At 34.6% G+C, this 25,873-nt stretch overlaps 1 protein-coding gene and 2 pseudogenes across 5 annotated transcripts in view; 1 reads left to right on the top strand and 2 right to left on the bottom strand.

Moving 5' to 3' along the window:
* AGO3 (argonaute RISC catalytic component 3) overlaps nt 1–25,873 on the top strand; it is a 127,940-nt gene that overhangs the window by 66,198 nt on the left and 35,869 nt on the right. For all 5 annotated transcript variants that reach the window (XM_040231610.1, XM_040231609.1, XM_040231611.1 and 2 more), the window contains 7 exons: nt 10,563–10,697; nt 14,612–14,699; nt 14,823–14,970; nt 15,417–15,536; nt 17,417–17,539; nt 17,840–17,973; nt 22,745–22,929. In XM_040231610.1, the coding sequence (XP_040087544.1) occupies nt 10,563–10,697; nt 14,612–14,699; nt 14,823–14,970; nt 15,417–15,536; nt 17,417–17,539; nt 17,840–17,973; nt 22,745–22,929 (933 nt within the window). The remainder of the gene's footprint in view (nt 1–10,562; nt 10,698–14,611; nt 14,700–14,822; nt 14,971–15,416; nt 15,537–17,416; nt 17,540–17,839; nt 17,974–22,744; nt 22,930–25,873) is intronic.
* On the bottom strand, nt 1,413–1,508 carry LOC120857112 (annotated as a pseudogene).
* Nucleotides 2,020–2,161, bottom strand: LOC120857159 (annotated as a pseudogene).

Raw genomic sequence — 25,873 nt, 5'->3', positions numbered from 1 at the left:
TTATCTTTAAATTCCAACCCACAAAGGAGTCCCTGATAGAGTAGATTCTTGAATGTTTAAAGGGATGAGTAAGTCTTGTTTTATTATCTGTAAAACTCAATTGGTACGTTTGTGCTAGAGACCTAGTTTCTTGCCACCTGGACCTCTCAACAGGCAGGGTTGGTTAAGTGTCCTCGTGATATTGTGGCTGGCTTTTTTGGAGCAAGCAATCCGTGAGAGAGCAAGGCAGACACTGTAATGACATTAAGGCCTAGTATTGAAAGCTATATTCTGCCAGTTTTGTAATGTCTTATTACTTACATAAACCAGTTATATTCAGTGTAGGAGAGACTTACACAAAGGTGCAAAATCCCATGAGGAAAGACTTATTAGGGATCATGTTGGAGGCAGACTGCCACATGATGTTTCTATCTTCAACTAGAAGAAAAAATTAAATAGAAAGTAAGAAATAATAAAACTCGAGCAAAAGTTAAATAGAAAACAAACAGTATAGAAGATGAATGAAACCAAAAGTTGATTCTTTTAAAAAAGTTAATTTTAAACTCCTAGGAAGGCTAATCAAAAAAAAGAAATAACCAAACGGATTATTAGTGTCAAAAATTAAAGAAGGGTTTATCATTAAAGATCTTTCAGAAGTGAAAGGTTGATAAGGGAACAGTTTTATACTAATTAATTTGATAACTTACACACAATGTTAAAAAGTTAGCTCAAAGAAAACTGGAATAGTCTGGTATCTGTTAAGGAAATTGAATTCATAACCCTTTCTAACAAAACTCCAGTCCCAGTTGATTTCGTTGCTAAAATTTATCTGCCATTTAAGAAAAAATGATACCAGTCTTACACAGATAATTTCAGAAAACAGAAGAAAAAAGGCGATTCAGCTCAATTTTATGAGGCTCCTATTCCTCTGAATCTGACACCTGACCAAAACAATGTAATCTTCTCAACAGACAGAAGAATCATTTGACACATTTTAATGTTATCATGATAAAAATTTGTAACACAGTAGCAGTAAAAGGAAACTTCTCCAACCTGATCAAAGAATCTAGAAAAGCACACAGGCATCATCATACTCAGTGTCAAAAAGAGTGAACGACTTTGCCATAAGATTAAGAGGCGGATGCTTACTCTCACTACTTCTATCCAACATTGTGCTGGTGGTCCAAGAAAAGTGAAAGTGTAATATTGTAAAGGAAGTAATACAACTATTGCTGTTTGCAAAAGACATAATTGTCTACATAAAAAAATCTGAAGAAATCTACTCTGCCAAAAAAATCCTACTAGAATTAATAGATGCATTTTGCCAGATCACAAGACACTAGTTGCATAATAATACTAGCAGTATAATTAATACCGGCATTCAGCAGTTGGAAAAATGAAAAACACATGTACCATTCATAATAATATTTTTGAAATATTTAGGAATAGATTTTTTTTTCATCTTTCCACAGGGATCATGCTAATCTCTGTATCATTCCAATTTTAGTACATGCAGTACCAAAGCGAGCACTAGGAATAGATTTTAAAAGAGATGTGTACACAACCCTCTACACTGAAAGCCTGTAAAACATTCCCGAGGAAAATAAGAAAGATAAATGAACAGAGATACCGTGTCCCTGGTGGCTCAGATGATAAAGAATCTGCCTACGGTGCAGGAGACTCAGGTTCGATCCCTGGGATAGGAAGATCCCCTGGAGAAGGGCATGGCAACCCACTCCAGTATTCTTGCCTGAAAAATCCCATGAACAGAGGGACCTGGCAGCTTGCAGTTCATGAGATCACAAAGAGACACAACCGAAGTGACTTAGCACACACCCAGACCATGTTCTTGGCACAGAAGACTGAAATAGTTAGGATGCTCATTATTCCCAAATTGATCTGTAGACTCAACACAATCCCAGAATTTCACCAAAAATCTCACTTAAAAAAAAATTGGCAAGCTGATTTTAAGATTTATTTGAAAATGCAGAGAATCTAGAACAGTTAAAACCGTTTTGAAGAAGAACAGAGTTGGAGGATTTATAATCCCTGATTTCAAGACATGCTGTAAAGCTACAGTAAGGGAAACTGTGATATTGAGGTTAAAGATGGACATATAAATCAAGTTACGAAATGGCTACAGATACTACACTTGATCTTAGCCAAAAAGCTAAAAAATAATTAGAATAGCAATAAACACTTACGTGGTTGATTGATATTTAACAGAGGGGCCAAAATTCAATGGGGAAAGAATAGTCTTCTCAATGATACCAGAACAGTTGGGTATTTGTACAAAAAATACACATTAACACTGAGAAACTTCTAAGAAGAGAGGAAAAATATTCATGCTCTTGGAGTAAGCAAAGATTTCTTTGTATGTTGGAAACCTAATCTAAGTGAAAACCATCTCTTAAGAACACTGTTAAGAAGAAAAGGCAAGCTACTGAAATTTGAAAAAGTTTCAAATATTTGCATAATATATCCTGAACAAAAGATTTGTGTCTAGAATATATGAAAAACTTGCATAACTCAAACTATTTTTAACAATGGTCAAAAAAATACACTGCACCAAAGATTATGGGAATGGTCAATAGCACCTGAGAAGGTATTAAACATCATTGCTCATCTGGAAAATGCAGATAAAAACCACAACCACCACTTCACACTTGCTAGATTTGCTAAAGTAAAAAACCCAGCAATGCTAAGCGTTGGCAAGAATGTGGAACAATTAGAAACTGTAGGAGTATAAAATAGTACAACCACTCTGAAAAATATTTTGGGAGGTTTTGAAAATTTTAAATATTTTCTTGCCATATGTCCTAACTATTCTTAGGTCTTTCCCCAAGAGAAATGAAAAAAATAGGTCCGTACAAAGGTTTGTACGTGTTCATACTAGGATCTGGAAACAACTCAAATGCCCAGCAACAAGTAAACTGAGAAACAAATTGTGATTTGTTTACAAGATGAAATACTATCCAGCAATTTTAAAAAAGTAATTTATAAAATGGTATGGATGAATCTCAAGTAAGATGTACAAAAAAGCTAAACAAAATGTTGTATACCATATAATTCCATTTATGTGAAATTCTGGAACAAATTTATTATGAAAGGAATCAGATCAGTGGTTGCCTGCAGCAGATGTGATGGAAGCTGATTAAAGAGGAGCAGGAAAATACTTTCAGGGGTGATGACATATTTTGTCTTAATTGGAGTGATAATAGCATAGAGGATGAGATGGTTGGATGGCATCACTGACAATGGACATGAGTTTGAGCAAGCTCCAAGAGATGGTTAAGGACAGGGAGTCCTGGCATGCTGCAGTCCATGGGGTCAGAAAGAGTCGGACACGACTGAACAACTGAACAAGAACAACAAATAGCATTGAGGTATACGTTTGTCAAAATCATTGAGCTATACAGTTAAAATGCATTTTATTGTATGTAAGTTATACCTCAAATAGTTTTTTTAAAATGAGACGTCACATCCCCAGAAAGGCTAACATTAAACTCTTAAACTCTGCTTGTGAGAGAGTTAGTTGTTAAAACCACTTTGGAAGATTTTGGCATTATCCAGGAAAGTTAGAGATACACATCCTTAGTTCAGTTCAGTCGCTCAGTCATGTCCAACTGTTTGTGATCCGCTTGGACTGCAGCACACCAGGCTTCTCTGTCCATCACCAACTCGCAGAGCTTGCTCAAATCGATGGACTCATGTCCATTGATCCAGTGATGCCATCCAACCATCTCATCCTCTGTTGTCCTCTTCTCCTCCTGCCTTCAATCTTTCCCAATCTTTCCCAGTCAGGGTCTTTTCTAATGAGTCAGTTCTTCGCATAAGGTGGCCAAAGGATTGGAGCTTCAGCTTCAGCATCAGTCAATGACTATTCAGAACTGATTTCCTTGAGGATTGGCAGGTTTGATCTCCTTGCAGTCTAAGGGACTCTGAATAGTCTTCTCTTAACACCACAGTTCAAAAGCATCAATTCTTCGACGCTCAGCTTTCTTTAGACTCAACAGTTCTACTGAGATACCACCTTTTCTATTAGAGAAATATACATGTGTATGTATATCAAAAGGGCCATCTATAAGATATTCATAACATTCTAATAACCAAACGAAAGTGCCAGCATAAATAGTCCACCACCATTAATAATCAGGCTTTTGTTTGGTTGGTTTTTGGCACAGGACACCTTGTGGGATGTTAGTTGCCTGGCCAGGGGTTGAACTTGGGCCCCTGGCAGTGAAAGCACAAAGTTCTATCCACTGTCCACCAACATTAAAGTGGATAAACTGTATTTCTTCAGTGGAGTGTTAGGCAGGGCAATGGAAATGAAGAAAATAGTTATAATTAGTTTAAATGAGTTAGAAACAATGTTTAACAAGTCTCAAAGATTATATGTTTTATGTTTCCAGTTAGATAAAATTGAAGAACTGGAAAAAATAAATTGTCCTTAGTGATCTGTGCTTATGTTGTAATTCTGAAGAGAAAAAAAAGTGACTACCATAAGAACCAGAATTTGAGGGTTGAAGTATAAGTTAAGGTTGGGAAGGGGATAGGGTAGCGGTTTCGAGAATACTACCAATATTTAGTTCTTGATCTGAGTGTTGGTTATGTGAATATTTGTATTCACTTTATAATTTAGTGACCTTTTAGTGACCCTTTAGTAAATATATTTTTTATTAAAAACAGAAAAAAAACCCAACCCTTTGCTTTATCAATATCTCCTGAGTACTATGTCAGTAATACTTTGCTAGTTAATGATAGGCATGCAAGATGTCTAACATGGCCTCTAAATTGCTCACTATTACCATAAAAAGGCATTGTATAATAAGTGATCTTAATTTCTGTTCTTATACTTTCAGAGCCATGAAAGTAAATGTATAAAATTGAGGCACATAACCTCTCAGGAGGTTGAAGTATAATTGTAGTTAAGTTTTTACGTGGATGCAACATTATTTACTGCTTTATTTTATACTCTTCATTTGGACTTGGACTAATTTGGAACATGTAGTCCTTATTACCTTAAATATGGTAAATATTTATTATTTTTTCACATCTGTATTTTAGCTGCATCCTAACAGAAAATTTCAGTTTTGACACAGTAAAGTACAAACTAAAGAATCCTAATCACTTCTTCATAGAACATTCTCCCATTCAGCTTCTTCAAGGAGTTAGTTTACATTGACAGAATGATTTTGCCTAGAATTAAAAGCTCAATAAATCAGAGAGCAAAAGACATGAGTAGACAATTCTTCAAAAAATGAGAAAAAGAATTCTGATGAGTTTCTGCCATGTTCCGGGCACAAGTAGGTATCTTACATTGTATCTTCACACTAATGCTGTAAGTAATGGGTGTTTTGCTAATTTTCCATGTAAATGAGTAGAAATTCTGAAAAATGATAATTAGTAAGTCTGGATCTAGAATTAAAATCTGTTTCATTTCCAAGCTTATTTTTTTTCTTGTTATTCTAATGCTGCTACCCATGAAAAGAAGAAAATAAACCTAATTTTAAAAATAAGGATAGGGACTTTCCTGGTGGTCCAGTTTCTAAGACTCTAAGCTCCCACTGCAGGGGGCATGGGCTCAGTCCCTGCTCAGACAGCTGCATCCCACATGTTGCAACAGCAAAAAAAAAAAAGGACCTGCATGCCACAACTAAGACCTGGAGCAGCCAAATAAGTTAAAAAAAATTTTTTTAAGGATACATTTCCAACAGTAAAACAATTTTTTTATCAATTATCAATAAGTGAGTTATAAAGTATCACAAAACCTTAATGAGAATGATTTTTGCCTAAGTTGTGTATCACCTGTAGATATCTAGATACTAGCAATCTAAGTAGTTGGTAATATCTCATTTTGTACAAATTCCTCAAGTTTTTTATTTCTCAATTTTATTTATCTGCATTCTAGCACCTGCTCATTTATTTTGTTTATATGAATGTGGTACAAATGTATCCATCTGACTGATGGTTATTTAGGTTGTGTCCATTCTTTTTATCATTATAAACTGTACTACAGTGAGCATTCTTATTCGTGTTGCCCTCCACAGATACGGGATTTTTGTAGAGCATATATTCCAGTAGAGTGGAATTGTTGAGTTGGAAATTATGCTCATCTTCAAACTCCCTATAAATTACCATTTGCTCCTGACTATATCAGTTTATATTCATACATACTGTATGAGAATTTTCATTCTTCATTCTTCCTTTGGCTTATTGTCAGCCTGTATTATCCATTGTAATGTTTTTGGCTCATTTTGATTGGTATAAAATGATAGCTCAATAGAGTTTTTATATGCATTTCCTTTATTACAAATAAAATAGTGAAAATTTGTTTTTTGACATTTAGGATTTCTCTTCTGTGAAATACCTAGCCATGTCTCTTTTGGCACTGTTACTGTTTTAAGCTTGATTTATAGGTACTCATTACATATTCTGGATAGTAATCATTTGTTGTATGTATTATACATGTCCATTTGCCTGTTGTTTTTTTAGCTTTGTTTATGGCACCATTTTTTTAAATCATTTTTGTATCTTAAGAAATTATTTCCTGCTTTCAAGATCATAAGGATGTTCTATATTTTCCTTTAAATGTCTGTTTTTCTTTTCATGTTCAGTTCTCTAAATAGGAATTTGTTTCATATACTGTATAAGGTAGACTTTGAAGGATATTCTGCCGGTCTCTGTGTTTGTCCCCACAGTCTCTTGACTTGAATAGGATTATAACAAATCTTGATGAATGTTAGGGCAGACCTTATTCTTAGAAACTCTCTTAGCTGTTCTGGTTTCATTTCTCTTTCATGTTAATTTTAGTATCAGCTTCTTAATTTCCAGAGGTCAAGAGGGTTATATCTTATTGGTATTTGATTGAAATTGCTTTGAATTTACAGATTAATTTATAAATAATTTCTACCAATAAGGTATACTGCTCCATTTATTAATATCTAGATCTTCTATAGTAGTAAAGATACCTATTATTTCAGTAAGTCTTCTACATCTTTTGTTTGGATTTCATCCCAAGTGTCTTTCACTTTTTGTTGTGATGTTAAATGGTATCTTTTTTTAAATTACATTTTAAGTTGGTTGCTAGTATATAAGAGTATAATTTATTTGTATCTGTTGACCTTAAATCTAGCAGCTTTACTGAACTCTCTTATTCTATAATTTATCTATAAATTAGAGGGTTTTCTCTCTCAACAATCATACTGTGAAGAATAATAATTTTGTTTCTTCCTTTCCAATCCTTTATCTTTTATTTCTCTTAACTTGGATTCCTATGCCAGCTAGCACTTTCTATTAACTTAAGTTGAATTTACCGTAGATTTTGATGAATAACTTTTATCAAATTAAGGAAGCTCCTTTCTAGTCTTGTTACTGTGAAAGTTTTAGTTATGGTGCTGAATTTTATCTGATGCTTTTTTCAGAGCAATTATCTATAGAAATGATTGTACATTTATTCCTCTTAGTGTTTTAATGTCATATATTTTGTTAATAGGTTTTTAAAATATTAAATGTAAATATTACTTGTTCAGTTAAACTGAGTTGATTTGTGAAAGGGAATGAAGGAAAAAATGCATGTATATGTAGGTTTATAAAATGTTAGGGATAGAGAGACAGATCCTTGCTCTTTGAAACTCATGCCTAATTCAGCTGTATTCACTGATTTTATCCCATCTTGTGTAAGAACTTTCCTTCATCTCAAATGCGTACATTGCTGTAGTTAGTTCAGTTCAGTTGCTCAGTCGTGTCCGACTCTTTGCGACCCCATGAATCGCAGCACGCCAGGCCTCCCTGTCCCTCACCATCTCCCGGAGTTCACTCAGACTCATGTCCATCGAGTCTGTGATGCCATCCAGCCATCTCATCCTCTGTCGTCCCTTTCTCCTCCTGCCCCTAATCCCTCCCAGCATCAGAGTCTTTTCCAGTGAGTCAACTCTTCTCATGAGGTGGCCAAAGTACTGGAGTTTCAGCTTCAGCATCATTCCTTCCAAAGAAATCCCAGGGTTAATCTCCTTCAGAATGGACTGGTTGGATCTCCTTGCAGTCCAAGGGACTCTCAAGAGTCTTCTCCAACACCACAGTTCAAAAGCATCAATTATTCGGCACTCAGCCTTCTTCACAGTCCAACTCTCACATCCATACATGACCACAGGAAAAACCATAGCCTTGACTAGACGGACCTTTGTTGGCAAAGTAATGTCTCTGCTTTTGAATATGCTATCTAGGTTGGTCATAACTTTTCTTCCAAGGAGTAAGCATCTTTTAATTTCATGGCTGCAGTCACCATCTGCAGTGATTTTGGGGAAGATGGTAAATAGTAAAATGATTAAAAGTGTAAACACTAAGGAAAATTAATAGAATGTTAAACAGGATAATATTTGTTTAGTAGTTTCAGCTCTGTGAGATGAGACGAATTAATTGTGAGTGCTAGTATTATAATAATCCAGTGAAGAAAGTTTACCTGTAGAATTAAAGGAAAGACAAAATAAGCATGTTAATGACCATATATTTATTTTCCTTTATCCACTTTTTTTTTTATTTAACACAGAAGCAGTATATGTTTATTTGATATATTTCCTGCCAGCCTCATTTTAATGTGCAACAGTATTCTCACATTTTTAATAGAAGAATGTAGGTATACAGTTTTTTAATGTTTAAGATTTAAATAAGATACCCAGAATGCTGAAACAGTCTTCAGTCTCTCTTTTTTTAGTTAGCTTGAAATTGTAAAGGAATTTCTAAAGCTTATTTGGGTGGAAATACAAAACCAACATAACTATCCATCGTTAGGGACATGTAGTAGATCCAGGTAGTGAGATATCCTGCAATGTGAAAAGGAACGATGTAATTCCATATTAGTACATATACGATCTATCTCTAAGATGCATAATGAGAAAAAGAAATCAAAGCCCAAAATACTGTTTCTAATTTTTTATCATTTGTGTTCTTTTTCATTAAGAGAGGAATGTGATATATATTCACTTAATTACCATGCACCCAAACTACAGAATAATATGAAGCCATTAAAAAGAAATTATTGACATGGAAAGATCTCTAAGACATTGTTAATTTTAAAATAATAATAAAACAATAAAGCAAGTCATAAAACATTTATCTGATCTCATGTTTTTAAAAGTTATATATCCGTTTTTATCTCTAAGTGTATATTAAAAGAACAAGATATGGAAGTATAAAACCAACAGAGTTATCTATTGTTAGGGACATGTAGTAGGTCTATGTCCATAATTAGTACATGTTGTAGTTAGGTATTAGCTACTAATAATGGTTACTTCTTAAAAGATACTTGGAGGCCAGAAGTCTTTACTGTTTATATCTATGTTGTTTAAATTTTTTATGCTGAGACTTCATTCATATATTATTGAAATAATATATATATTGTTTATATATATGTATATAAATACAGATATATTGAAATAATATATATATTCAATATATATTGAAATGAAAATGTAATATGTGCTCACTATTAAAAAGTAAAGATTTAAAGAAAAATAAAAAATATCCACAATAGTCTCACCACCTAACTACTTAAAGTCTTGTTAAATATCCTTTTAGAGATGAGGGACATTTTATGGAAGACACTTAAACCTAAACCAAGGAGAATAAGAAAAAGGGCACCACTGTGGACATGTTTTTTAGGTAGGGAAATAATATGATAGCATGTTGACTCAGGTGGTAAAGAATCTGCCTGCAGTGCAAGAGACCTGGGTTCGATCCCTGGGTTGGGGAGATCCCCTGGAGAAGGGAATGGCAACCTACCCCAATGTTCTTGCCTGGAGAATTCCATGGACAGAGGAGCCTGACGGGCTACAGTCCATGGGATCTCAAGGAGTCAGAAACGACTGAGAGACTAGCACTTTTCACTTTTCAGCCTACTGTCTGTCTTGGTTTTACTTTTCACTGTACCCCCAGTATCTTTTAGCACATAATAGCAGCCCGTAAGTATTTAAGAAATGAATGATGGTGATCTACTAACTCTTGGTGAAGCTCCCTTCCAGTTCCAAAATCCAGGATTAAGAAGTCATACTAGTTGGCTCCTCAAAGACAGCTTATTGTAGCTAGATAACATTGGGCAGATATTGTTACTACCTGTAGCTTGGATTAGCACTAGTAACATTTAATGCCATTGTCTTCTCAAATCTGTACAAGACAGGGAAATCTCTCCTTGGAACAGATTAGCAATCTGGGGTGGCACGAAAGGCTATGTTTAAGAAATAATACCTAACGTTGTCTTCTGAGGCACTCTGGCCTTTGTCCCTTTGTAGGCCTTGTCTCATAGCCAGAACACTGCTCTGTACATGTATTAGGGCATGGAAAGATTCAGTTACCCATGATGAAAGAGATTATAAAAACTGTTACATTAGGTTTTCCTGTTGTTGTGCTTGTCTTGTAGTCAAACAGGTCAAGTTGAAACTGCTTAATTTTGGAAATATTTTTATATGTATTGATACATAGGTATAGGTAAGAGGGTAATTTTAACTCTATAATTAGTTATCGTGGAGCCTTAGATTGAGTATTTTTAAGGAAACATTAATTTGTACCCTTTGTGTTTTTATTCTTAGTTTCTGCCACTGCCTTCTACAAAGCACAACCTGTAATTCAGTTCATGTGTGAAGTTCTTGATATACATAATATTGATGAGCAACCAAGACCTCTGACTGATTCTCATAGGGTAAAATTCACCAAAGAGATAAAAGGTGAGTTAGTTAGCATTTGGAACAACTTAACTGTAAAATGCATGAATATAACAAACTTTCATGGAAATTTTTTTAAGATTTAAATCTGTTCATGTAACATCACCAGTAAAAATAGGGATTAATTTTAAAACGTTACATTAAATTCATTGTCATAACATCTTAGGTAGTGTTTCAGTGAAAGAAATACCAAGTAATGGAATTAATACTAGCTAATTTTTTGTTGATACTTTCCCTTACTAGTTGAAGGCATAAAGAGGTACTCACATAGAAAAATGCTCCTATGATACTGTCTAAAATAGGAAATTTATTCCCAAAACATTGACACTTCGGGACTGGAGTCATTCTTTGAACATATTTTAATATAGTGACTTTATTTTTCTGAAATGATAGCAGAATATTTTATTTCTTTGTAAATTTATAGATGTGGGGCTGGCCTGTTTCATGTGTTGTTCTAGTGTTGAAACTTAGTAACTCCATGTACATTATTTAGTTGACCATTGATCTTGCCTGCTTTATAGTTAGCAGCTAAAATTTTTATACAGTGGTCTTACATCAGATATATATTTTACTAATATAAATTCATTTCTACATGGTCTTCCAAAGAGAAAAATTAAAAATTAATTTCAGTTATAGTCTAAAATTTATATTTTGTATATATTTATTCTTTATATAGTGGTAGCTTTCTATGTAAATATACAGTTTTATGTGCAAACCCATATACAATGGGTTTATCAGCAATTTAATTTAATATCAGTGTACTTTATCAGCAGTTTAAGGGATTTTTCAAGAATAGTTTTGATTATGTAAGATTCTTGCCTTGTTCATCACTTTGGAACTTGGTCCTCATGTAAGATGTGACTCCACTGTGTTTAGTTCTTTATTATTTAGGAACAAAGAGAAATTCAATATTCTCTAATTAGAATGAATACTATAAATTGTCTGTAAATAAATGTTACATCTTAAATAGTCAGAAATAATTATGTTGTTTAATTTTAAGGTTTTACCTATTTGTTGCAGGTAATTTGAAGTTTGTTTTCTGAACATCTTTCAGTCCCCCAAATCAGTTACTATAGTTGAGTACATCCTGCTAGCTCTGGTAATCATTTATTCTGTGCCATTCAGTAACCGAGAGAGAAATAGTCATTGTAATAAAACATTTAAAGGGATTTCCCTCCTGCTTTGAAGATAAGCATCTATTTATCTCAAGATTTTTGTCGGAATAAGAAAGTGTTATATATTCTTATATTGCAGCCATACCATTGTCCTGTCATAATCAATATTAACTGCACAGTCAGCTTTGTTGGAAGGTAGTGCATTACCCACCATTAATATGTGATCATCTAAATGCCATGGTTTCCAGTGGAGTTGCTGCTTAGTTACCACCTCTGATATCATGAAGTCACTTACATTATTTTGCGGTAACTATGCAATCAACTCATATCACCACTCTATCACAGAAAATACAAGATGTACAGAACAAGGATTCAACTGCTGCCCGAAGAGCATGGACTCGATCTTAACTTCAACTGCTCAGGGGGCCAAAGAAATGACTGAAAAAATGACTAGAAAGCATTATAAAGTTGATGTTATAGTGAAGGTAAAGCCAAGTTTATAGGTTCAATATTTGATTTATTAAAGCCAAAAACATTTTTTGGTTGGATGGAGGGTTTGGGGAGGGACCTGGGCAGAGAATTATCTAGTCCATTTTTAAAAAAATTTCAACTCTTTGCTAACCCCTGAATTTGAATCTAACCCTTAGGCACCTATGACTGTAGATTTGGGGTAGAAAAGTATGAGTTAGATCTAATTGACAAACTGATGATTTTTTCCTCCATTCAAAGTCAAGAAGGCTTTTAAAAAAGAGAGAGAGAGCTCTTTAAAGTATATCATGTATTCCTATCTCAGTAACACAAGAGAATCAGAGTTACATGTTTTAAACTATATATTTGAGTTTAATATTTAGTCAGCATGAGAAATTTGATGAAAACTGTTTAATAATGGTATAAATTGTGGTATAATGAATACACTTCCTAGTACAATATTCATTTCATTCCAGGTGAACTTTTTCCTAAGTAATTAATAATAACTTTAGGGTGGTTTCTTTGTACAATAATTCATCATAGTTAAATAGCAGAAATATTGGAGGAAGTTTATGGTAAAAGTACCATATGTATGTAAGAGTGTCAGTTTTATTTTTGATAAAAACTTACTTAGCAGGCTTATAGAACCTTACTGATAATTTTTTTTTAATTCAAAGGGAAGATTTGAAAACAAATTGCTAAGTGGTATAGATAATGGAAATTTGTTTTAAATTTTTCTATCATGTTTTCCCCCAATATTTTTACATCTTGTTTACTTCATATAGTTGGTATTTCCTTCTTGAAAGACCTTCTCTTGGTAATATTTTCTATTTTCATTTATAATATAGAAGCATAATAAATGCTCTAATTGACCTGAAAGTTTAGTTTTATAAAGATAGTTACTTTACTCTCACTGACTCAATTAAGAGTACTTGTCAAAAAACCTCATACCAGTCTGGTATAGTGGCACTGTGTCCATTTAACATCTTAATTTGTGCTGATATGTCATAAGAAAATATTACTGTGATTGAACTTTGTGTTTGGTTCTGCAATTAGTAGATAGGAAAATAAGTTATACTGTAGCAGGGTTTCTCAACCTTGGCACTATTGATATGTTGGGCTGGATAATTCTTTGTTGTGGTCGGGGATGGGAGGTAGTGCTGTTCTGTACGTTGCAATATAATTTAGCAGCATCCCTGGGTCCACCCATTCCTAAATATAGCATCCACCAGATGCCAGTAGCACCCCCAGTTTTAACAATCAGGGAAGCCCCCCAAAATGTCTCCAGATATTACCAAATCTCCCCTGGAGGTCAGAGTCACCTCAGGTTGAGAACATCTACACTATGGGATACATAGGTACAAAAGAAAAAACAAAATTTCAGTCACAGTAGCTACATTTCTTGTGCTCAGGAACATTACTAGTGATTTTAGTACAGGTGTAGAAATCGTATCATCTCAGAAAATCCTTTTGGACACCATTGCTTAGGAAAATTCATCCCAAAGAATTTCAGCCGATGGTTTAAAAGCCCACAGCGTCACCTTCTAAAGCAGACCTGGGATCCTCAAACCCCTAGGGTCCACAGATGGACTCATGGATCCACTAACATCTAAATTCATATGCTGCATTAAGTGTATGTTGCATTTTTCTGAGAATTTATTGCTTTTGTCAGATTCTCAAAGGGGTCATTGATTCCATAAGAACGTCTGGATTACTTGCTACAGGAATTAGTTTGGTTGCATTCGCTATTTTGCCCTGATTTCTAATGGTCAGTAGTGAAAGAACTGTATCACTATATTATCCTTTAACAAAATTGTCACTACACTTCTGTTAAAAGGGCCTGGGATTTTTTTCTTCCTGGTTTAAAAATCTGTGAAGGACTTTCTTCATGAGCTTTATGAAATTATGATCTTCAGTCAGTATGTGATGCCTAGGGAGTTGAGATATCACATACTTTGAAGGTTACAGAATGTTTTGAGAGTTATGGTAACTCCTTTCCATTGCTCCTTCCCTCTCCCAGCATAAAAACCTGCAATATAAGCAGGGCTTTTTTTTTAATTAATGAAGAACTTTATCCCTTGATCTAAAGGCTTTGCAAATTTTATGCTATTTTTTAATAGCTTGATAGAATAGGGAAATGGTTTGGAGTTAGGTCTATCATGATTGTACTCATTATTAACTATGATATATAATCCTTTGTTAATCATATTGCCTATTTCACAGATTTTCTGTCTGTTTAGAATTTTGAGTTTTTATAGTGGTGAACAGGCTTTAGAGTTATGAATATGTCACTTGTGACAGTTCTGTAACCTCAGTTTTTCTTGTTGGGAACAGGTCTGAAGGTTGAAGTGACTCATTGTGGAACAATGAGACGGAAATATCGTGTTTGTAATGTAACAAGAAGGCCTGCCAGTCATCAAACGTAAGAAAAGCTGGTGTTTGTCAGAACAATGATGATGTGAGGCAGCTTACTCTAGTTGGTAGATGGGGAGTTTTGCTTGCTCCTAATGGGATGAATTGTTAATGTGTAATTTTTTTTTTCCAGCTTTCCTTTACAGTTAGAAAATGGCCAAACTGTGGAGAGAACAGTAGCACAGTATTTCAGAGAAAAGTATACTCTTCAGCTGAAGTACCCACACCTTCCCTGTCTGCAAGTGGGGCAGGAACAGAAACATACCTACCTGCCACTAGAAGTAATGTGTTTAGGCTGCTTATTAATATCCTCTTATTCATCATTCCGTTAAGATTTTAGTGACCTGTAACTTACTTCATACTCTCACATTTATTTTTAAATTGAACTGTCTTTAAATTTCCTTATGTATTCTAAATTTTCAGTTATGAAATAATACGGGAAAAAATTCATCCACAGTCCTGCCCCTCTAAACATAACTGCTGTTAACATTTTGGTACACTTCTTTTCAGCTTTTTTATCCAGTGTACATTTTACCTGATTATAATCATACTGTGAAGCAGTATTATTTACTGCTTTTCTACTTGACATGATATTAAACATAAGTGGCTTAATGGAGTAGTTTTTAAATTTTAAGTTAAATTAAAATTTAAAGTGTCACATTTAATTGCACTCAATTTTAAGAAAGATATATATATATCTAGTACCAAACTTTTTTTCCATTTGTAGGTCTGTAATATTGTGGCAGGGCAACGATGTATCAAGAAGCTAACGGACAATCAAACCTCCACTATGATCAAAGCCACAGCAAGATCTGCACCAGATAGACAAGAGGAAATTAGCAGATTGGTTAGTACTTACCCCAGAAATAGAAATTTAAAACATATTAGGATGAGCTACTAAAGAAGAATAGATACCATATCAACTCATGTCTTATTATCATTTCATGGGCTGTCAGAATTAAAAGAGATTATGGAAGTATTCTAGTGGTAGTCTAGGGGTAAATCTTAGTGAATTCTATGAAGAAGGTTAGAGCCTTCTAATTTAACCCCAAGCTCTTTAGTTAGATTCAAAACAGATAATCTCAGAACTAATGTTTCAGTTTAGTGAACTGAACTTTGATCACCTCCTACCTAAAATAGGAAAGGAAAGTCCAGGTTTTATGACTAGCAATAGTGAGAAGCTAAACACACAAAGTAGGATTGCTTAGCCCCAGTATCAACACTGGTAACTGTATAGGATGAATAAAGAAGTATAAGATAGCTCCTGCCTTATCGGGTCTCTAAGCTCTCCTTATTCTAAATGGGGAGAAAAGAGACATTAATACATTATAAAACTGACAGAATTAGGGCAAAGTGAAAAATAAAGGCACCTGGATCTTATCTTGAAAGTTAGTTGTGTCTGACTTTTTGCTACCCCATGGACTGTAGCCCGCCAGGCTAGCACTTGGAATCTTAACAGCTCTAGGTTCAAAGTCTAACTTCTTTACTCACTGTTACTGTTGCTGCTGCTGCTGCTAAGTTGCTCCAGTCATGTCTGACTCTCTGCGACCCCATAGACGGCAACCCACCAGGCTCCTCCGTCCCTTACTATATTTATAATTATAGCATCCAGTAGGCTAGAACAGTGACTGAGAGTAGGAACTCTAGAATCAGAATGTACAGATTTCAGATTATATGTCACTTGCTTAGCTATATGGTTTAGACCAATCATTTCACTTTACTAAGCTTTAGTTTTATCCTCTGTAAAATAAAAAGTATAAAAGACTTATTTATAATTAAGATTATTGTAAAAATCATAAAACATTTCACACCAAGCACATCACCAAGCAAGTCTTGGTAAATAGTTGTCATTCTTTGTAATCTTACAGAAACAAATGGCATTTAAGCTTGAAGAAAAAAATCATTAGCGCATAATTTAGAAAACTTTTCCTGCTTATTGTGGGATTATATATGTAGATTATATAATTATATAGTGTTTTTACTAGATTTTTTAATCAAAGACTTGAACATTGCCCTTTTTGTAACCTTATCTGACCTTTATCCTGAGACTAAAAAAATATGTTTTGAAAAACACATTATAGCAAACTATAAGCATGAATTACACTTCTGAGATTACAATAAATTCTTTGCATATATTGGTATATTATGTAAAAATTATAATCTGCATCTCATCATGGCTTTCTTGTCTGTCTCAAGTGTATCTCTTTAAGTAAATTTTATCTTCTGCTGTGTTTTATTGGAAAATATTCAAGTAGATTTTATATACTTTGTTATCAATTAGGGAAAAAAGCTTAGGATTATTGATATTTGCTATCAAGCTCTACATAAAATTTTAATAGTATATGTCCAGATCCTCTGATTAGAAGTAATTAACCATTTTTAGGTCAGATATTTCTCTTGCAATCTCTTGACCACCCTCCCCAAAATGTATTAGGCTTAACCATATAAAATTACCATTTTCATGAGTCATAAATAGTTGAAATTTCTTATTACCCAATCTAATACATTGAAATATTCTATAAATGAACAGGAAGTTCGCAGACTTCCTACTGTCCACTCATGGTCTATAGTCCCCAGGTTAAGAATCTGCTCCATATTTTGGGTTTTGGGTACCATTATCTAGACCTATTATAAAACATTGTTGACACAGTGAAGAAAAAAATTAGAGGGTTCTAAAGGGAAATTAGGGGAATTTTGAAAGTAACTACAAACCTTTTCTGTTGTTAGGTAAGAAGTGCAAATTATGAAACAGATCCATTTGTTCAAGAGTTTCAATTTAAAGTTCGAGATGAAATGGCTCATGTAACCGGACGCGTACTTCCAGCACCTATGCTCCAATATGGAGGCCGGGTAAAACCTCTTGATATCATGTTTAAATTATAAACATACAGTTTCTGTGTTTGGAGAGAAGGACATCCTAGCTGAGTCTGGAATTTAGAAAGTATTTTGCATTCCAACAGATTTTTTGTTTCAAGATGAGTGTCTTTGCTTGAACTTAGTGGAACTTTTGTTTTTCTGTGATAAAAATATAAAATATTGATTTAGGAAAGCCTATTCCAGCAATTTGAAATGCTTATTTTCAGCTCATTCAAATAAGTTATATATTAAATGTTTGTTCTTTTTTGCCCTATTATTTCTCTTTCTCTGTAGAACCGGACTGTAGCAACACCAAGCCATGGAGTATGGGACATGCGAGGGAAACAGTTCCACACAGGAGTTGAAATCAAAATGTGGGCTATAGCTTGTTTTGCCACACAGAGGCAGTGTAGAGAAGAAATATTGAAGTAAGGCTTGTCATTAGTTTCACTTTGGGACCATTTTGTGTTTAGATTTTGTATTTCAATTTTAAATTATTCAGCTAATGTTCTAACCAACATTGCCTCAATATGAAGTATATTTAATCAATGAACCTTTAAAAATGTTTCTTCTCAGTACTTTGATGAAGATTCTGAACTTTTTGGTCATATCCAAGTCACCGATTGATTCTTGTAGGCATTCTAATAGACTAGCTTATATGGTATAGCAGGAGTACCATTGACTTTTGATGGCAAATAGGTTAGATTTAATTCCCAGGTTTGCCACTTCCTAACTTTATTACCATGAATAATTTATTTAATCTTATTATGCTTCAGTTTTTACCTTTTAAAAATAGAGATAATAGTACTTATTTACTGAATGAGAATTAAATAACATCCTTATTTCTCAATTGAGTTCCTTGAAAGAGTCATTTAACTTCTCATTTTCACTTTCCAAAATTTGGACTGCATCTCCACTACTTTTTGTCTTCTCTAGATTCTTTCCCTCATCTATCTTCTGTTTAAGTTTAAAACAAATCTTCATTTTACCTTGACACTCTCTCAGGATTCCAGGCTTCCACTCAGTCTCTTTGCTTGAAGTCTTAGTGCTCTACAATTTCAAGCACAAAAGTATCTTTGTGCTTATCAGTTCTAAACGTCTATTCTCAATAGCTGAGAAAAGAAGGGAAGCTAAAGGCAGAGGAGAAAAGGAAAGATATACCCATTTGAATGCAGAGTTCCAAAGAATAGCAAGGAGAGATAAGAAAGCCTTCTTCAGTGATCAGTGTGAAGAAATAGAGAAAAATAATAGAATGGGAAAGACTAGAGATCTCTTCAAGAAAATTAGAGATACCAAGGGAAAATGCAAAGATAGGCACAATAAAGGACAGAAATAGTATGGACCTAATAGAAGCAGAAGATATTAAGAAGAGGTGGCAAGAATACACAGAAGAACTACACAAAAAAGAACTTCATGACCCAGATAACCATGATGGTGTGATCACTCACCTAGAGCCAGACATCCTGGAATGTGAAGTCAAGTGGGCTTTAAGAAGCATCACTATGAACAAAGCTAGTGGAGGTGATGGAATTCCAGTTGAGCTATTTCAAATCCTAAAAGATGATGCTGTGAAAGTGCAGCATTCAATATGCCAGCAAATTTGGAAAACTCAGCAGTGGCCACAGGACTGGAAAAGGTCAGTTTTCTTTCCAATCCCAAAGAAAGGCAGTGCCAAAGAATGCTTAAACTACCACACAACTGCACTCATCTCACACTCTAGCGAAGTAATGCTCAAAATTCTCCGTGCTAGGCTTCAACAGTACATGAACCATGAACTTTCCAGATGTTCAAACTGGATTTAGAAAAGGCAGAGGAATCAGAGATCAAACTGCTAACATCCACTGAATCATTAAAGAAAGCAAGAGAATTCTAGAAAACATCTATTTCTTCTTTTATTGACTATGCCAAAGACTTTGACTGTGTGGATCACAACAACCTCTGGAAAACTCTTCAGGAGATGGGAATACCAGACCACCTGACCTGCCTCCTGAGAAATATGTATGAAGGTCAAGAAGCAACAGTTAGAACTGGACATGGAACAACAGACTGGTTCCAAATCTGGAAAGGGGTATGTCAAGGCTGTATATTGTTACCCTGCTTATTTAACTTATATGCAGAGTACATCATGCCAAATGTTGAGATGAATGAAGCACAAGCCAGAATCAAGATTGCCAGGAGAAATATCAATAACCTCAGATATGCAGATGACACCACCCTTATGGCAGAAAGCGAAAAAGAACTAAAGAGCATCTTGATGAAAGTGAAAGAGGGGAGTGAAAAAGTTGGCTTAGAACTCAACATTTGGAAAACTAAGATCATAGCATCTGGTCCCATCACTTCATGGAAATAGATGGGGAAACAATAGAAACAATGAGAGACTTGATTTTTTTGGCTCCAAAATCTCTACAGATAGTGACTGCAGCCATGAAATTAAAACATGCTTGCTCCTTGGGAAAAAAGTTATGACCAACCTAGACAGCATATTGAAAAGCAGAGACATTACTTTGCTCACAAAGGTCCTTCTAGTCAAGGCTATGGTTTTTCCAACAGTCATGTATGGGTGTGAGAGTTGGACTGTGAAGAAAGCTGAGCACCAAAGAATTGATGCTTTTGAACTATGGTGTTGGAGAAGACTCTTGAGAGTCCCTTGGACTGCAAGGAGATCCAACCAGTCCATCCTAAAGGAAATCAGTCCTGAATATTCATTAGAACGACTGATGCTGAAGCTGAAACTCCAATACTTTGGCCACCTGATGAGAAGTGACTCATTTGAAAAGACCCTGATGCTGGGAAAAATTGAAGACAGGAGGAGAAGGAGATGACAGAGAATGAGATGGTTGGATGCCATCACCGACTCGATGGACATGAATTTGAGTAGTCTCCGGGAGCTGATGATGGACAGGGAAGCCTGGTGTGCTGCAGTCCATGGGGTTGCAAAGAGTCGGACATGAGTGAGCAACTGAACTGATTCTGACCCATTATTTTTTCAAAATTTGTGCAGCATTAGATACAATTGACTGCCTTACTGACAGTCTCTCCATTCTTGCCTTCCTGGTTTCTTTTTATCACTTTGGTTTCCTTTCTCCTCTGTCTCCTCTCCTTTGGAACACCAGTCTTTAGGGCTGTGGCCCTCTTGAGGGCTTCTGCTGTTACTCTTGTTTGAGGAGTTGTGCTATGGTGAAAAGAGTACCAACTCCACTTGTGATGAGCTCCGTTCTAAAACTTTAGGCTTCTGATTAACGAAGAATACCATTTTTGAAGTTTTTCATTTGCCTCTTTAAATCCTTTCTCCATGTTTATATATTTTGGACAAAGAAACTGAACACTGTATGCCCTCAAACTCTCTGGTGTTTTCTTCCATTTACACTCATGCTGCTCTTTACTGAAATGCCTCCATTCTATCTCTACTCCTCTAAATGATACTCAATCTTCTGTGATTTGCGATGCGGAAATAATCCATAATAGTAAAGTTAGTAGTTTGTCAGTATCCTCTCCATTTGTACTTGTCACTGCCTGTATAAAATAAAGTTATAATATTTGTGTAAAGTTCTTATCTCCTCTCTAGAATCTAATCCTAAGAAAAATTATTATTGTCTGATATAAGTCCACTAACAGACCCTGTATGCCTGTAATGAATAGTTCTTGAGTGACATAGAGATCAGTTTACCCCAGGATCAATTCAGAATTTGTTTTGGCCTCCCTCATGTGAAAAAAGTTTTTTTTTTCTATTTAATTCTGTTCATGCATGTGTGCATGCTAAATAAGCTATGTCCAACTCCTGGCGACTCTGTGGACTATAGCTGGTCAGGCTCCTCTGTCCATGGGATTCTCCAGGCAAGAATCCTAGAGTAGGTTGCCATGCCTTTCTCCAGGGGAACTTCCCGACTCAGAGATCGAACCTGCATCTCTTGCATCTCCTGCAATGGCAGGCAGGTTACCATTAGTGCCACCTCCTTTTATTAGCTCCAGATCTCTAAATGTATGTCTTGAGGTTCACGTAGTATATTCTTTCTCCAAACTTGTTATCCCCTGACTTTCAAGTAAAATGTCTGGAGCACAGTTAAGTACAATGCTGCGATTATCTTTCTTGACCTCCAGAGACTAAAGAAAACACCTCCAGTTGTTTTTCAAGCTTTGAGGTACTCTTTTCATTTTACATTTGTTATTCATGGCTTGATAGAAATCTCATAATCATTGGGCTTACGGCTCTTGTTCAGGCTAACTGAAAATATTCAACTTCATACTTTCTTGAATTAGATACTAATAAGGAAAAGGAGGAGGAGGGAATTCCTATAAACTTCATCTGTCCTGAGGGAATCAGAGTTTTTGAGCAAAGACCATTCAGATCCTTGACTTAGGGATGTATTTGTTTTAAAAACAAGTAAAGTGATTGTTAAACCTCAACATTATTACTTATTTATCCTAGGCTAAGTGCAGAATTATTAAAGTGCTGTCTACCTCTTTTTTTTTTTTATGTTTTCTTTCTTTTTTTTTTTCTAAATCTTTTCTGAGGACAGAATCTTTCCTGCTATCCTAGTTTCAAATAGGTATTATTGTAGAAAGAAATTCTGAACTAGGTCATAGTTCTGGGTCTTGCCACTTATCTAAGCATTTGATTTTGATCTAATACTTAATGTCCCTGAAGCTATTTTCAGATCTGTAAAATGGTGATAACACCTTACCCTACCACCTTCTTATGAATCTTGTCAGGATCAAATTAGGAAATGTATGATAGCTTAAATTTATCAAGCTTTTACACCAGGTCTTGGGCAGTGCACTAAGTGCTTAACATGTATTATCTCATTTAATCTTCACATCAACCCTATATTGGAAGTAGTCATTTTACAGATGAGAGAAACTGAAAAAATTTGTCTAAAATTCTATAGCTAGCAAGTAACAGAATTAGAACTGGAACCTGTCATGCTAATTCTAGAGCTGAGCTCTTAACCAGCACACTCTATTACTGATATCCTTTGTAAACTACAAAATGCCACATAGCCATACAATAGTGTTCTTGGTTTGCAAAATAGATTACTGACCAGTTGCTGGCCTTTCACATCACTAGTCTGGTGACCTCTTGCTATATGGAGCACACAGATCTTTGCTTTGTTTTCCATTCCCTTCCCAAACTTTCCATTACTACTTTTTAGATGTTGATAACTAGACAAAAGCTTTATTTTTAGTGATTTCTCCTTCCAGGGGTTTTACCGACCAGCTGCGGAAGATTTCCAAGGACGCAGGGATGCCCATCCAGGGCCAGCCTTGCTTCTGCAAATACGCGCAGGGGGCAGACAGCGTGGAGCCCATGTTCCGGCATCTCAAGAACACCTACTCAGGGCTGCAGCTCATTATTGTTATCCTGCCTGGGAAGACGCCAGTGTATGGTAAAGATACCGTATTAAGATTGCATTTTTCCTCAGGTACTTTCTATTCCTTTCAGGGCCTTCCCTGGCGATCCAGTGGTTAAAACTTCATGCTCCCAAGGCAGGGGACATGGGTCTGATCCCTAGTCAGAGATCTAAGATTCTGCTTGCAAAAAAAAAAAAAATTCCTTTTAAAATTATACTAACACATATCCTAAAACTTTCATACATAAAAATACATTTTATAACTATAGTCTTTAAAACCATGTATTGTTACTATAAAAAGAGAAATCAGGAGAGCAAACTAAATAGTCTAAGACTCTATGAAAAGAATTTCAGTGAAGGAGGCATTACAAAACAATGATTAAGAGAATTGTTTATTAAAAATGTCATTGAGATAACTTGAGTATAGTATAATGTAATGCTAAAGGCACAGGCTCTAGAGTCAGACTCTGCTGCCGAATACCCAGGTATTGCCAGCTGTGCTACTTGAGTGATCCTACCTGAATTACTTAACTACACAAAGCCTGGGTCTCCTCATCTGTGAAACTGGGGTACTACAAACATTTAATCCTTAGAAGGTAGTTGTAAGGGTTAAATAAATTTACATATGTAAACAGGGCTTCCCTGGTGGCTAAAATAGTATAAAAAAATCTACCTGTAGTGCAGGAGACCCAGGTTCCATCCCTGGGTCAGGAAGATCCCCTGGAGAAGTGAATGGCTACCCACTCTAGTATTTTTGCCTGGAGAATTCCGTGGACAGAGGAGCCTGGTGGGCTACAGTCCGTGGGATCACAACACTTTTATGTAAACAGGTTTATGATTGCACCTGTGGTATAGTGAATGCTCAGTAAATGCTAGCTATTATTAGTGTAAACAAGCTAAAGTTTATGAGAGTAATAAGTTAAAAATAAATAATTTAAACATGGAAAAACACAAAGTATAATTTTCAAATTACTGAATGGACTATAATCATTTAAGCTTAGGATAATAGAATTGACATAAGAAAATTTATTTGACTGCATAAAAATTAAATTTTCTGTATATCACAGAGGTATAACTAAAATTAAAAGGAAACCATACATAGAACATCAAAAATAGTTGCAGCAAATTGAAACAACAAAAGGCTATAGTTTATTATTAAAGTATTCATATGGATCTGTTATTGTAGTCAAAGGAAAAAATTTTTATGTTCTCTTAGATTAATAAATGAAGAAAATAAACCAAAATTTCTCAAGAAAAAACAAGTAAATATTTGAGAATATGTTGGTTTACACCAATAAAGAAATAAAGAAAAGTACAGATTGATAAAAGGACATTTTTATGCTTCTAAATTAGCAAATATATTTAAATACTGTAATACCTAGTGATTGTGAGTATGCAGTGAATCTAGTATTTAACATATTGCTGATGACAGTACAAATTGATAATATCCTTTCATCGAAAGTATAAAAATGTGTTTTCAGTCACAAATTAAGTATTTCTTATTCCAAAAATATGTTCAAAGGAAAGAATTCATAATATAAAAAAACTCTGTGCACAAAATTTTCATAATGATATCTGTGACATTAAAAAACTAAGAACTGGTTTTAAATAGTAAGTTTCTGGTGGTGAAATAATATGTAGTGATTAAAAATGATGGTTATAAAAGTCGAAAGATATTTTTTACGTTGTGATAAAATACAGAAAGGATTACCTTGTTTTGTGTCCCCGGATATGTTCCAGTGTCTCCTAGTTTATAGTCTATGGGAACTTGAATAGAATTTATACCCTACTGTTGTGTGAAAATTGTATAAATCTTCATTGTGTTCAATTGGATCATGATGCAGGTCTACTGTATCCTTTTACTTTTCTGTATATTCATTCTGTTAAATCTTGAGAGTTTGATATTGAAACTCCAACTAAAAATCTTAATTTATCTACTTAGAAAATAATTGTAATATATAGTGGAACTATATGTAACTTTGTTCTGTGTTTTTCAACTCTCCTGTAAATGTGCTATCATAGTTTCATAATTTAAAAAATAAAAGAAAAAAAAATACAGAAGGTGTTAAAGAATTTGTAAATCAAGGAAAGAACAAATAACTAAAAAAGACAAAGGACATAAAAGAAATACAAATGGTCAGTTATCTATGAAAAGATGCTGGGCCTCATTAGACATTAAAGAAATGTGAATTAGAATAAATTATTTTTCACCAACAATGATAGCTACTTTTGACAAAGATGTAAGTATACACTCTCATACACTGTTGCTGGGAGAGAAAGTTGATATTATCATAGCCTCCACACTGATCTTCTTGCCTGCATTCTCTTTAGCTCACTTTCAGTCCATTTTCTACACTGCTTCACTCAGTGGATTCAGTGAGTGATTTTTCTAACTAATAGGTTTTACTTTTTAAAACAGTTTTAGATTTACAGAAAAATTCAGCAGATAATATAGAAAGTGCTTATATACCTTCTTTCCCCTGTACACAGCTTTCCCTATTTTTAACATCTTATATTAGAGTGGCACATTTAATGAACCAGTATTGATAAATTATTATTACATATTATCCACAGTTTACATTAAAGTTTACTCTTTGTACAGGTCTGTGAGTTTTGACAAATACATAATGTCATTATCTACTATAACAGTATCAAAGAGTAGTTTCACTAATCTAAAAATCTCCTGTGCTCTACTTACTCATCTCTCCTTCAATCTCCTCTATCCCCTGACAATCACTGGTCTTTTTAAGTCTCTATAGTTTTGCCTTTTCTAAAATGTTGTATAGTTGAAATTACATGGTATGTAACCTTTTCTGAACTGGCTTCTTTCAGTTAGCAATATTTAAGATTCTATCTTGTCTTTTTGTGGCTTATAAGTCGTTTCTTCTTAATGTTGACTATTACATTGTGTGAGTACTACAGTTTGTTCTACATTTACTTATTGGAGGATATCTTGATTTCTTAACAGTCTTTGGCAATT

Source organism: Oryx dammah, unplaced genomic scaffold (genome assembly GCF_014754425.2).
Source record: "Oryx dammah isolate SB20612 unplaced genomic scaffold, SCBI_Odam_1.1 HiC_scaffold_28, whole genome shotgun sequence".
NCBI lineage: Eukaryota > Metazoa > Chordata > Mammalia > Artiodactyla > Bovidae > Oryx > Oryx dammah.
This window is presented reverse-complemented; position numbering and strand designations above follow the sequence as displayed.